Source organism: Telmatherina bonti (genome assembly GCF_933228915.1).
Source record: "Telmatherina bonti genome assembly, chromosome: 4".
NCBI lineage: Eukaryota > Metazoa > Chordata > Actinopteri > Atheriniformes > Telmatherinidae > Telmatherina > Telmatherina bonti.
The window spans coordinates 14,645,337-14,660,951 of NC_136622.1; the positions used below are offsets into that span (position 1 = coordinate 14,645,337).

At 37.2% G+C, this 15,615-nt stretch overlaps 1 protein-coding gene across 1 annotated transcript in view; it reads left to right on the plus strand.

The window, feature by feature from the left end:
* Positions 1-15,615, plus strand: part of tafa5l (TAFA chemokine like family member 5, like) — a gene marked incomplete at both ends in the record, with an annotated part of 45,502 nt that overhangs the window by 15,939 nt on the left and 13,948 nt on the right. Inside the window, one exon of the mRNA XM_079238827.1 lies at positions 11,834-11,961. Within this exon, the coding sequence (XP_079094953.1) occupies positions 11,834-11,961 (128 nt within the window). The remainder of the gene's footprint in view (positions 1-11,833; positions 11,962-15,615) is intronic.

A 15,615-nucleotide genomic window follows, 5' to 3' on the forward strand; every position in this document is an offset into this window, starting at 1 on the left:
GTAAAGAGAACATTTTTACCCATCTTATTTGAGAAATTTTGGGAAAATGAATATCGTTTGGCGAAAAGGTGACTGTTTGAAAAAGAAAAGTGGCTCCTCAGCTGATCGTCAAGAATATTGGAATTGGATCTGGCCAGGTGAAGGCACATTTAAATGTGCCCTCAGTCAGACTTTAATAGCTTTTGGCACAACAATGTTGAAAGTTTTCCACAGTCTCAACTCAGGATGCTAAATTAAACAAGTCAACAGTTGTTTGATATTAAATGCACTAAATTTAGAGCCCTGTTAATCTTCTCACTTTATTCATGTAAAGGCGGGAAAGTGTCCTTCCCAATATGCTGAACAAGTCCAAAATAAGATACATGGTTTGCTTATTCTTCTGAACGTGATACTGACTCCATCTAGACATGCACAGCTAGTAACATCAGATTCACATGAGAGCTCTCACTGCTAGCCGTGTGATTGCAGTGTTGGTCAACAAGGATATTGTAAAAGTATTTATAGTGTGGTGCGTCTCTATTTTTATATGAGCCTTATAAGTTTTGTAGGCTTTTAATCCAATAAATTGGGTGCACAGTTGTTTTTTTGTGTGTTTGTATTGCAAACATAAATGGAAATAAAGTGCATGCAGGTTTAACAAGCTTTGAAGTCAGTATGGTTGGTATGACTAACTTTATTCTTCTACACAGTCTGGATGTCTTAGACAAACATTCTTGGACTTTCTTGAACCGTCTTCAGGAAAAGTTCCTCAGACTTCTTAAAGGACATTTCAAAGCTTTTCTTTGGATGCTGGCTGTATTTTGTTCCATTATCTATCAAGTCGATCTGACATTGTTTCAATAATGTTGAGGTTCTGGGATCGGGATAAGGATTCATCACTCCACAAGGCCTGTCACCACAAGTATTCAGTGCAGATTTTCAGTAATTTTGCAGGCCTCAGCATTTTCTGCCTATTTCTAATCCTTAAAAATGGCTCTTTGACAGCCACCCTTCCACAGAGACTATTTCTGATTAAGCTTCAGTGAACAGTAGATGGATCAGCCGAAGGTCTAGACACATCTCTCAGGTCCTGTGTCAGGACTTTGCTGGATTGGGTTTTTTCCCCTTTTCTTTAATCTTTCACTTTCATATTCTGCTCCTTTGCTGCAGTCAGTTTTTATTCCTGACACTTCTTTTTTTGTCCTACACTCGTCCAGTTTTCTCGTTTTTCTAAAGGACACACCATGCACTGATTAAATGTGCCAAGTTAAAACTTAGGATGCTACCTTGTTACTGCAAAAATACTATTTTACCCTTGCCATCTATGTTATCATGGTCTGTCTGTATTTTTTTCTCTTAAGGCAACTAAAGAAATAGTAAAAAAGTGACAGTGTGACAAGCTTCTATTAACAGAGTGTTAAAAATAAAGATCAAAATGGCTTTATGCTATAGAGACAACTTAAGTTAAGCAGCTTTACAAGTAGAACACAGTGTCCTCTAAAGTTGGTTACTTACTAGCACTGGATGAAAAACTTTTAAATGATTTCAGAAAGCTGGCGCTTAAGACCATTTTATGATATTTAAAAGTGCAGAAGTTTAAAATTATTTCAATTCAGGCTGTAGAAAGATGTGAGCCGAGTGTTGCTTAGCAGTCTACAGGCTTAGCAGCGACAATTCCAATGAAGAGAGTTCCCGTGAGTCATGAAAGCAATCATGTTAGAAAATAAACCAATATTGTGTCAAGAAATGACTTAGTAGCGACACTGTCACAGAAGCATGTACCATTATTACAAATCTTTTTAAAAACTTGCATGCTGGGGTGTTTTGCCTTGTTTTTGCAGGAGCTGATTTATTTTATTTACATTCGCAACACTCATTTAAAAGGATTACAAAGAAAAAAAAGATCAAATAAGATATCATTAGAATGCAGCAGTAATGCATGAAATCAGCAGTGGAATCATTAAATGGACTTTTCCACCGCAGACGCTTTGACATAACAAGAACACAATGAAGAATCACTTCAGGAGAAGCGCAGCACAGGTGTAACTTTTACCATTAATGATGTCTGTGTTCCATTATGGCTCCCATTTCAGTGAAACAGCAGGCACAATACCCAGGCTTTACATCTTAGACATATGAATGCAATGCAGTTGTTATTCTCAATAATTGCACTTTCTTTCTTTTCCTTTATTTTACTTAAACAGTGTTAGAACTGTATAAGAAGGCCATTTGTAAAAAAAAAAACATAAAGGGGCCGCTTCATTGAACACATTTCTATCAAATAGAAATGCAATTTAAGAAAACAATCTCATCGTTTTGTACATTTTGTAGTTTTCCTGAAGCAGTTAATTATATTACATCCTGGTTTTTTTTCAGTTTGAATGGAGCTGATAATGTTAAAACTCACTACTGATCCACATTGCCCAGAACTGGAGTTTAACCTGTAGCACCCCATCAGACTTTTAACCAAAATCAAAGATTATTAACCCCTTTAATCAAGCTGATGGGGTGGTAGGGATTCGTTTGAGAAAAGGTAGCTACCAATCAGGTTTACCGGTTTGTTAGTCTGATTTTACGGTAATGAAAAAACCGCTATGCTAACAAACTACCAGATATGACACCAGACAACCACTTTGGGGAAAAATAGAAATGGTCAGCTTTAATAACACTTGGTTGTTCTTCTCATGAACCAAATAAATGAGCAATTACTTGACAACAAGTTAACTCACCCTTTAGTTGAAGGGTGATTTCAAGTAACAATGAACAGTTTAAACAAACCCATGGGTCCCACACACACACTTACTCATTCAGTTCACTGGTAACACGTGGCAGGCCTGAGAGGCGTCGGTCCCAAGATGAACAAGCTTCCTCTTGCGCGCTTAAGATCCGATGAATGTTTGTTCCGAAGCCACAATCTGTCCAGAAAAAATCTTCTCCTCACCGAAGATGCAATCCAGACAATCTCCCGTTGTTACGCGTCCTCGGTGTGGCGAGACGATGTGTGCAGCTCCAGCCGTGGCGCTTCCATCACGCAGCACATGCGGCCCGCAGCGAACTTCCACGCTGGTCTTCACCTGCTATTTTTTTTCCTTCCCTGCCGACACACGATGCGGGATGATGGAGTGAGTTCGTACAGCAGGCGATGGTGCGTGACAGTGCCTAGACAAGAATGGCCCGGATACTTCTCCAAATTCGCTGCCACCTTTTCCGTCCTTCAGCCGCGTCTCCTCCGTCTTTTTTCACCTGCTCCCTCTCCTCTCTTTTTCTCCATCTCCACCCCTTTTTTTATGCAGCCAACTAGCCAAGAGAATAGTAGCTGAACGCCACTTTTCAGCCAATAAAACAAAAGAAAAGTGTCTCTCACCAACTTCCTGTGTCCTTACACTCACTGTCGCGTGATTGCCGAACATAATATAGTAAAATTACTTTATGATTATACACAAAGCACACATATTAACAAACTTCTTAATAAACAAATTACCCATTCATTAACAAATTATCAATTCAAACGATACCTTATTTCCAAAATGATCCAATTTGAACGCAGGAACTAAATTAATTAATTGCCTTAATTACCAGGGCTACAAACCGTTTTGTGATGTTCAGCCTTACCACCAGTTCAGTATTTCATGAAGGTAGTTACCTAAAAACTAGCATCTTTGTTCAAAGCAGCATCACCCAAACTTCAGCACAGGATGAGGAGCCCTTCACGCACCCTAAAAAACTCAGTAAAACATAATGTATAGGCTTCCTTTGTCTGTGTCAATGTTATTTGGTTGTTTAACCAACCAATCTATAATCACCTTGCATGTCTGCCTCTTTGATACCTTTTGGACTGCTTGCCTTCTAACACTATGATTGGTTGTCTGCATTAGGCCTCCTCTAGTCAGCCTAGCAGTTGTGCATCAACTTTAATTCCGTCTTTAATTACATTTTAACAAAGATCACCTGTAATGAAGATTGCGTAATGTTCATCCTCTTTGTAGATAAGACGTTATACTTTAGAGCCCTCTCTGTGTTATTGGATAGTATCTGGTTAAGGGTGATAAGAAAGATGAAAGGATTTGAAGGGGCAAGGTCTGATTGGATCTCACCGTATCACAATCACACGCATCAGATGTGCCATTAGTTCCATCACGCAGTGACTCATGTTAGCCTTAATCTAATAGCCTCTACACACGACCACAGTCTCACAGCCAGTGTCTCACACACAATCCCCCTCCCCACAATGCTTTTAACTACCACTCCCTCTCAGCAGACATTTCTCTGTAACACCCCACAGATGCTGATTAATTTACAGAGAACTATGATTACAGCAGCAGGAAATTAATTATTTCTGGCTTCCTGCCACACCACACCCTACGCTCCATTAACAACCAGTGCATTAAAGATGCTACTTGTTGCACGCGGGGGTCACATTAAGATTTCCTGCTAACAGTGTAGCTGGTGTCCATCATCACCTGGATTAATACCGTTATGTCTCCATAAGAATACAAAACTCCCTGTGCAGGTGTCGTCCCTGGGCTTCACTTCAGAGCACTGCCAGGTTTATCCATTTTTAATGTCAACTCCCATGTGTTTAGACTTATGCTCCTTTCCTCCACCTTTCTTGCCATTAACTATTCACTCACTTATTCATTTATACATCTCATGTTTTGCACTTTTAACACAACAAGGACTTAATATTATTTAATTTAACAGAAGTATTTCACAATCTCAGGAATCTCAGGAAGAGTTTACTTTCCTTTTAGTGATTGTATGACAGAACAGTGACTTTTTCTGAAAGCAGATCAAGGGACTGACTTTAAGTAGCATAAATCTAAATAAAAATACTGCTTTGCGTTTCATTTTGAAGAATACGTTGCAATTAATTTACTTTCAATTGATGTTATTTTTATCCTGTCTTTGTTCTGCAACATAATTATCAGCCATCTTATTCTAGTTTGGGGTGTTCAGGGACAAGACGCCGTTGATTGTAATATACACAATAGGCATTGTAATCTAAAACAAGTATACAGCAATGTACATTAACTCTATGGCTTTGTGTCTGCGAAATAACGCAGTGTCCCTGGTTTAATTGCTTTGGGGTATGCAATGTCAATGTCTACAACTGATCAAAGAAAATAAAGTAGGAATAAAATAAACTGTTGGAAGCTTATCTTGGAACGTATTGAAGGAACACTTTGTTTTTCTGGCAATTGTCGAGCATTTTTCTAATGCAGAGAGTCAGAGGCACTGCAGTGCCAAATACATTAAATTTTCACAATCTGTTCTGCACAATTTATCTTGTTTGCTTTAGTGCAGTAAAATTTTGTAGTGGCGTAAGATTTGTTTTTTGGATGCAAAATCTGTTATTTAATTTGAAAATCTGCCATATTACTAAGGAAAAAAAAGAGCCACAAACAAAGGAAATAACACAGATGTTATGGCTGGCTCCACAACTTAGGACTTTCAAACAAGTTGAAGCACAAAAAGTAAGAAATGTCATTTAGAAACTATTTAGTGCATAAAACAATTTCAGTAAATGACAATTTTACATCTATTTGCCATATTTAGCTGCATCCAATCTGATGTTTTTTTAAAATAAAATATTCAGTGAACAAATAAAATATATGCAAGCAAATGCAAGGATCAGTCAAGGCAGCATACTGGCCATCCCTCCCAGTTCACAGCACCCAGTCTAAAGGAAAATATGTGGCCATTCTAAATTTCTGGAAACCAGCAATACAGAAATGTGTTCAGTATGTAAATAATTCTGTGCATGAGTTCAGTGTCTTCATGCCTAATTTCCTGGTGATTAGACTTCCCATTAATGCAGGTAATGTATGTTTTAACCTTTGTCAAGTGTTTTATTTCTTAGCTTTATGAATTGATTCAACAAAACTTAACCATGTTTCTTGAAACCAATGAAAAATAGTAAAAAAAAAAGTGACAACCTCAGGTTTTACCTCAGGTTGAAACAGCAATATCAAAGCAAGTGATCCATCTTCCACAGCCCACAGCTACATAAGACTCTGTTTGTTGGTTGGTTACGCTGATGTTCATGCTTAAAGCTCAAAAGTAAAACAAAAAGAAACATAGAAGAAGCACATTAAGTATTTTGTGAAAATGGCACCATATTTTGTAGGGGTGTGATGATATACTTTTGTCCCAATTCGATTCGATTCAGATTTTTTTGGGTGCCGATTCGATTTAAATTGCGATTCTCACAATTCTCCAATATTGCTGATTGTTGTAGATTAAAAAAACTTACATAAAACTTTGTTTTTGCTCATCATTTCCCTTCATTTCAATGCTATAATGCCCAAGAAGACAAGTAAAAAGATCAATAAAAACAATAAAACAAATTTTATAATGCATTCATTTCATTTATTTGAAAAAAAAAAGAAAGATTTTTTTAACAAAAAATCGATTTTGAAATTGTAAGAAAAAAATCCCGATTTCCAATTTTTTTATTCGATTTTCCCACCCCTAATATTTTGGCACCTGGATTGTATTTTGAAGATGGCAGATTGAGCAGAATCATTTTAACTTCGTAGTTACTCTTAGCATTAAATTAGCTTCAGCTGGAAAGATCACATCACACTGATAAAAACTGTGTATCCTGATGCAATGCTTAAGCATCACTGTGCTTAGTAACTGTGACTTGCATGTTGCTGGTGGAGGTTTGCATATTAGAAAGAAGTTTGATTGAACTTACCAGCTTTTTATGAGCTGCAAATACACCTCAAGGACCCATGGCTTTTGTTAGATTGATTTTCCATTAATCTGGATGCAAGCTAATAACAGAGGTTATATACTGTCCTGACTGCTGACCTCTCTGAGCTTACATGCACAACTTCATGAAATGAGTTCAGCCTGAAGAAACCAGTCCTCACAGCTACATTCACCATCCAAAGCTCATTTTTTCAATAGTCTGAAGCTGGTGTGGCTTAAAAGATACAATTGGACCAATGTTTTAAGCTCCCTTATCACCATGCTGACACTCTCACTTCCATAATTAAATGTCAACTAGCTTAGCCAAGCTTTAAAAAGAATCAAGTATGTTCAAATGTACTTAAATCGCCTTTGTTCCCTATCTGGCCCAGAAGGCAGCTGCATCGCTGTTGTACTATGACATGTTTACCCTGTTATACCTAATTTGTTTTTATTCACTGAACAGTTTTTTGCACTGCAGCAAGTGCAGTGTTTTTTTCTGCAAAGTGACTTCTTTTGTTAGTCTTTTTCAGGACATATTTCAAGCTATTTTGCCCTCTTTTTGTGCTGCTGCATGTCAGTGTTGTGCAGGTTTGGTTTGCCGACTGTACACGGGAGGATTATGTGCTTTTCTCTGCTTGTCTCCTTGCTCTCCCTCTAATCTGCTCCCCGAGTCTTTCCCGCTGCCTTTTCTCTGCCTGGTCCGTTGTTGCCATGCCACCACATCACACTGTGATCGTATGAAGCTTGATGGCTGCCATGATAAGAGTCTGGAAGCTGCACCAACTGTGTTTATATGTGGGATGGAAGAGTTGATCTTCACACAAAATATGGCTTTAAAATACATACATCACAAAGATACATCTACGTGTATATATATATATATATATATATATATATATATATATACACATATATATATATATATATATATATATGTATATATATATATATGTGGTGGCATGGCAATATATCAATGTAGACATTTGTATATACATACTGGTATATATATTTATATAAACCAGATAAACATAAATATTAAAAATGCACAAACTTTTGCAATGCTGACCTGATTTAAGTGTGACTAAACTTTTTGTTTTTGTCAAATCATCTTTCAGAAAATAAAATTGAGGTATGATATAGAAAATGTTTAATATGCTTAATATAAATGATTTAATAATTGTGTGTAACATTTTAATCCCACACACAGATATAACTTGTGGATCTCATTGTGGATTCAGGTTGTTGATGTGAAATCTTACACAAATCTCACAAATGCGAGGTTATAATTGGAAATAAAAGATCTTCAGGCTTCTGGTCATATACTGGAAGACCAGCTGACTCTTGAAATATTAAAAGAAATGTAAAAATGGGGCTACATCAGTGCAAAACATTTTGTGTTTAGTGTCAGTTTGCAATATGTACTTTAAAGGGATGACACTCCGCAGTCTGGAATCACAAGATATTGTAATAGCAACTCATTATAACACAACTCATCCTTTTTATGTATTTTTCATAGTTTAATTTTATTCCCAACACAGTGTCAGAATGACAGATTGTCTTGTATCTTTAACCCCCAACGTAATTGCCTTTTTTCAGTGTTGTTATATGACACAGAAAACTCAAATACATATAATTAACAGTGCCAGAAGCTGATAAAACGCACTCAGAGACCAAAGTGCTTCATGAGTGAAGCTTAATTAATGTCAGCCAGAAAGATTGTAAATGCCTGTTAAGAGTGTGTCCGGTGTCATGCTAAGCTAGTTAGCTTTGTTTTTTTATGTTTTTAAAGAAAAAAGCCTAATTACTAAGAAACACATAATCATTGTTGTGATTTCTTCTTTACATTGCAGTTTTATGAATATTTTATTACATATCTAAATAAGTTTTATATTATTTCCCCATGGCTTTTGTCATTTTTTGGTTTTTCTGCAGAGGCAAAATTTAATCAGATTAATAGTGTGTGTGGTTTAGAAGGTACTGTCGTGCCCCCGCCGTGCTTTGTGCTATGAGTCTCGTCTGGCAGTGCTGTGTTGTGCTGGGCAGGGCTTGGCACTAATGCACAGGGCTACAGATGGTCTTACGTGTGATCTAGTTGGAGGTCCAGAGCCGTACCCCAGCAGGGACCTTGGCAGTTAACAAGCTTGGCTCAACATCTACAGTGCCGAGATGGGACTCTGACAGCAACGGCAACAGGATGGGCCACCCAGGTGTCAGCCAGACAGACTCTCTATCTCTCTTCCAGCCACCGCAGCCAGCTGTTTTAACACCGCTGCTGCTGCACACTGCCACCATCAGAAACAGCGAGACAGTTCTCAGGAGGCAGAAAATTATTGACAATTGTAACACAAAGCTGATTCTAAGTGCCATTTCCAGCCATTTGCTCTGCTTTAGTGATGCAATAAGCCTGGTTTATCATATAGCCAGACAGAATCTCTGAGGACTTATGTTGTAGCAGGCAGATAAATGTCGACAAGGTTCAACACAGAAACTTGAAGTCTCCCCTGGATACTAGTCATGTCAGTGGGTGGTTGTCCTGTATCAAGTGTGGCAGCATATTGGAGAGATGGGTTTGATGAATGGAGACAGGCTAAAGTCAAGCTACAACCATCCCATTTTGAAGATGTGTGTTATTCATGATGTAGTTGCTGGTGAAGTTATCGCTGCAGCTCTCTCATTTTCCACCAAGGCTGCGTGACCTCTACACACCGTGAGCAGCAGGAGATCCATCAAGTCATCTTAGATCACACTTTCATTGATGGATCTAAAAACATAAGGGCAAACCACTGAATGCTTGGGTGGCAGGAGCTGAAAAATGCATTTATTTTAGCTAGCCTCCACCACTCTGGGCTAGCTGGGCTGATGCACTCCACGGTTAGTCAGCACTCCCACAGCTTTGCCAGCTCAGCTCTTATTCTGTACCCAGGAAATTGAGTTTTGCTGGCTTTCTAATGTACTCAAAACTACATCTGCAACTGACTGATAAATCTACGCTTTGTTGCGCCTGACGGATGGCTGTGAAAATGAAAATTTACCACGGCATGTTGCTGTGTCAGGAGGAAGGTCACTTCAGATTTCTCTGCTTCTCTGCTCAGGGTGAAGCCATAATGACCATTCTGTCTCTGAATCAAGTTGTGAAGCCTGAATATTTTCTTGAGCTTGTTCTACTTATTAGGCTGACAGATTTCTAGACTGTTGTGTTCCACTTTGTATTTCTGTATGGATCCAATGTGAGAGCAGACTAAAGAAAGCATAGCTTGTCAATGATATATATTTTTGTTTTACCATTTATACTGAAAGAGAAAGGTCTTGCATTTATATAACAGTAATTGTCTGTGTGTGATTGCTGTTTGGTTCTTTTAGCCAACTTCAAAATACCACAACATGACAAATATTTATTACAGAGTCGTAGTCAGGCCCGACATTCCAACATTCAGATGGTTAACAAGTCCCGAACCAGGAATACTTCACAGAAAAATGTCACAACGCCTCTCTTTCCACACTTCTTTACTCTTTTCCCTTTTATGTTCCTCCCTCTGCTCTCCTGTGGACATTCAACGAATTGTAGTTCCTCTCTTTCAATTTACCGACCGTGTTACCGCGCTCCACAATATGCTGCCCCGGGGGATTGTGGGCAAGCAGGAGCAGCGGTCCTGGTCAGGTCCGGAGAGAGCCGATAACCTTTCGCTGTTGCTTTCGCACGCTGTGTAAAGAACAATCAGTGCTTATCAGCGTTGACTACAGGCAAATGCTAATTCAATGTCATGCAGCCAGACTGCAGTGGGAGAATGAGAACATCACCAGCTCACTCTCTGGCAGTCTGTCACCTGCTGCCGACAAATAACTTCAAGAAGACTGGAGAGAGGCTTTATATTGCCTCACTGCTCTGCAATCCTCTACCTCCAATCTATGTTTTAGAATAGCACTGGAAATTTAGTTTAGTTTTACCCTGCAGCTGTCAAATGCAGTATCACCACTGCATGAAATAAGGAAAAATGTTGATTCCAACAGCACTGCTGGACTGATGTGCAATGATGACGTAATGAACAAAAGAAACAGTCGCTAGCTAGCTATAAAAATGTGATTTTCTCTGAACGACTGCATGCTTGCAGTAGTGCATTTACATGTGTTAGGAGCAAAGCTGCATTATGTAAGAGCATTTTGTGAAGTTCTGTGAAATCTCATGAATATGAGTATATGAATATGAGTAGTTTCATTTTTCTCTGTGTTACTTCGGGCTATAGTGTACAAGTTTTGGGAAGGAAAGAGCGGATTTAGAAAGAGGTGGCTGATGTGAGAATAGCTACATAAGGAGAAATAAACTAAAGTATGAAAGCAAATTGATGTAAGTAGATATATAATTAGATTGCAGACGTTAGACTCTGATTCGACGTCATGGCAACGTGTTAGTCAGGTGAGAGAATAGCAGAAGTTAAAGACTACTGACAGACTAAGTCACAAAATGATCAAAATAAAGAGAGGTAGATCCTGTAAATGAATAATTTATGCACAATTATAAAAAAAAAACAAAAAAACAAACATCTGTATTGGTTCCAGATTTGTGTTTTAAATTAAAATTAATTACCTAAATCATACAAAATCATATGAAAATGTTGTTAATCACATTAACATTTATTAGCAGTCATCTAACCTCATTCACTCTGACCTTGAATCATCTTCCTGAAATTATAAATCAAGCTGTAATTACATGGATGCTCATGATAAAGTTAATGAAATGTGCATAAATAACTGTGTGATAGCTTCCGAAAACAATTATACAGTTGATCTTGTCATTGAAATCAGCAGTTTTGTGCCATAAAAATACATTTTTCTTGGTTTACCTAACAGTTTCAGGGTTTTGGGGATAAAGTCAGAAGGAAAAAGTCATCCCTCTATGCAGCTGCAAACATATTTAACGTTAGCAACAGGGTAATTTATGGACCACCATCTGGTCTGTAAAGGTTACTACCACAGGCAATTCAGACTTAATAGTTCAACAAGAACTTCATTAGAGACACATCAGCATGTGGAAGCTTTTCTGTCTGTTGAGCTCAGAAAGGACAGTTTGGTTTGTTCCAGAAAAAGTTGACATTTGGAAGTTTTTCTCTGTCAATCCTTCTAATTTGTCTCTTTGCCCTCTTGTCTTTCACCCTCACAGCACGAATCGTGCGCAGCCGTCAGTGGTGTGAGATGGCTCCCTGCCTGGAAGGGGAGGTCTGCAGTCTCTTGTTCAACAGATCTGGTTGGACCTGTACCAAGGGCAGTGGCCGCATCAAGACCGTCACGGTAATTTACACGACGTGACATTAATACACGCCATATGCACTTACAGCAGCACAGTTTCATTATCAGCATGAGTTAGCCCCTCTACGCAGGGGACATGTGTCATGTTAACTTTCAGCACTGAGATACAGGGAGCACGTTTCAGTCAAACAGCAGGTTAGTACCCAAGTTTTATGACACTACCTGGCCTGTGATGTTAGTGTTTTGTAAATACTTGTACTATTTCACAAAAGCTTAGGTCACAATCTCTAACACACTCATAGGTTTGTTGAGCATATGAATTTTACACAAAGTCATAAGAAATCTCTACCCAAAGATAATCTCATCATATTGGTGATATCATCTTTGATTCATGCAGTTTCTGAAACCTTTTGCATCATTTTACAGGGAAACTCTGTTGGACACAATCTGACACTTGTCTTTTGCCGCCTGATGGTTACAATAATAATAAAATTATGCACTATAATCATTTTGTCATATAAAACAATAATAAGTGGTAAATAAAAAAATGTGCTTTTTTTTAAATACATTTTGTTAAAGGGGGCCAAATAGAGCCTGCAAGTAATATGTAGAGGAAATAATAAAAAAGAAAAATGAAATGAACTGTATGTACTTATTTTTTATTAACATGTTGTGTAAGGTAAATACTCAGAATTGGATGACACCGCGCTGACTAAAGGGATGATTCATTTATAGATTCTTATTCAGAGGACTGAACAAGAATAATTCATGTCAGCTATTTTAGGTAGCTAGGTTTAGGCAACAATTTAGGTTAAAAAAAAAAGGATCTTTCACCTTGTTGCATTTAGCTCAGCCAAATTTCCGCTTCAACTTCAGATTCACTTTTTTACATGCCATGTGACTTTGCTCAAATATTCAGAGCACAAATGTAAAATAAAACAGGCCATAAATGATTATTTTCACAATGCTAACACAACAACCTGCTTGCAGCCATTTCTCCATTTTAGAGCCCTTCCAGTCCCATTTAAAGACTGGGTTCAGTGGTTATATATACTATCAACTCTTACATCTTTCCTGTTTTCCATGTTGCTGGGATTTTAATAAAAGTCTGCAATGAAAGTTGACTGTTACAACTTTTATTAGCTCTCTATGCACACAAAGAACCAGACTTTTATGAATTGAAATTGTTTAAGCATCAGAGCAGAAAGCCCATCATTAAGAGTGTGCATGTTGCAGATGCAAATGCTCACATTGGTGTAGGTCATTTATGCATTCTGTGCCATAAGTCTGCATTAATCTGAGCAGGAATTAGCGTTGTAGGATACATCATATGAGCCCAAATTACCCAATACAAAGATACTTGTTAAATCCACACATTTTTACAACAGACATGAGGGGAATATACTGCAATTCCCTTTTAGTTGGATTTTATTTGCATAAATTCTTCTATTAGATAACCATGAGCATGTCAAGAGACATTGATTGAAGGTCCTGACACTTGCCATAGTTGGGGAAAATATAAAATGTTCAGAGTGAACATTTTGTCATAATCAGGATGGCCAGGTCATAATTTTAAAGACTCAGAAATCAATCAGCCAAAACAACTTATCACATCACATCAGTGAGACATGGTTCACCTAAACTGTGATTTGCTGGTATTTGAAAACCCATAAGTCACTAGGTTATAATGGGTCATATGTATATATATATATATATATATATATATATATATATATATATATATATATATATATATATATATATATATATATATATATATATATATATATATATATATATATATATATATATATGTGTGTATATGTGTGTATATATATATATATATATATATATATATATATATATATATATATATATATATATATATATATATATATATATATATATATATAGATTATTTTACCTTCTTTTTTTCTTTTTAAACTGTTTTCTAAATGTGTTTACTTTTTGTGGTCCTGTTAGATTTTGTCTTAGACGTTGTCATTAAATAAAAACAAGGAGTTTCTTGGAGGAAATGAGATTTGTGTAAGATTTCACATCAACAACCTGATATATATATATATATATATATATATATATATATAGATATATATATATATATATATATATATATATATATATATATATATATGTGTGTATATATAAGAGAAGGTAAACATGAAAAGCTGATGGACAGCGTCTGTTTTGACGTCACACAAATGCACATGACTATGAATTGAACTTGTTTTAAAACTTTAAGCATGACATAAATAGATGTAACATTTTCTTTTCTATGCAAGAAAACCAAAATATGATATCCTTAAATATCAAAGTGGTGCTGGAGAGACGAGAACAATAGACGACCTCTTGCTGACTTTGTTAGAGATGTAAATGAATAAACATGTTACATTTTTAAAACCTCCAATATGGTGTCATCTGGTCCTCTGTGGGCTCCATAACAGCCCGACATGCATCCAATGCCTTAAAGCTGCCAATGATGCTGCACTGACAGAGCATTAATTCTCCTCTGATTCAGTAGGAAAAACAAGAAGCACAAAGCCACTGCAACTTGTGTCTGCTTCCGACTTAATATGTTTTCACTTTTGGAGCAGTAGAAAATAAGCAAATGAAAGAAAGAATCTCAGGAATAAACAATAATTGCTCTCCAGGCTCTCTGCTGGCTTAGCGAGTAGCAGTCACCATGGCTACAGGACACACTCTCCCCGTGTGGTTCTCACTATGCCACTTGGAAATTTCAGTGTGTGTTCAGCTGAGACAGAGCAGTTAATAAAGAAGGCTACTTCTCTCTCTCACCAGGTGATTTTTGACCAGTTATGTTTTCATACATACGGTAGATCATCTGTCATTTTCATGAAAATCAAATAATTCCTTCAGGAACTCCTCCAAAGTCATGAGTAGTTCTTATCAACTTGTAGCACTAATATGCATTCTGCATCTTCGTGTTCAATAGTTAAATTCATCACATTAAATGTTTTGTTTTTCAGGTTTCCTTTGTGAACCATTGGTTGCTTATATCTGAAAAAATCCAAAGTTTAACAATCTCTGTTACCTTTGTCCTACTTTATTCCCTCGAGTTTTGGAATAAACAGTAATCTGACCTTGAAAAATGACCTTGGTAAGAGAATTTGTCATATTAATTGCCTTGTTTCTTCCAAAAAAATTTTCTATTTAAAGCAACACCACATTTTGACGGCACACTGACATTTATTATGTACATTCCTGGAGCCATTATTGTCCACCAGCATCCTGAGGCTTTGAAACTGCATTTCACAACCTTTTTCCTGGCCTGAGGCGTTACATGAAAGCTCTGTTTTTCTTCATGGTATAATGTCGCACAAATAGCAGATCAGCACAATAGCTGTTTTGAACATGCAACACGGCTGATTTGGGAAAGAAACAAAAGGCAACATTATTCCAGAAAGCAAGGAAATGACAGCAAGAGATAAGACAAGAGTTAATAGTGAAATGACTTTTACTGGCCAGAGAGAGCTCAGAGAGGAAACAGGATGCAGCATGTATGCTGAAGAAACCTTCATTTGGGATCGCCACAGCGCGAAGAGCTGCTAAAGTTCTCCTAAAACTAAAGTAAGACATTATAGAGATTTAAGAAAGTTCCTTTTTATATTGATAATTACACCCTGTCTTTGACAATAAAATCCTAAAAGCTGATTTGCA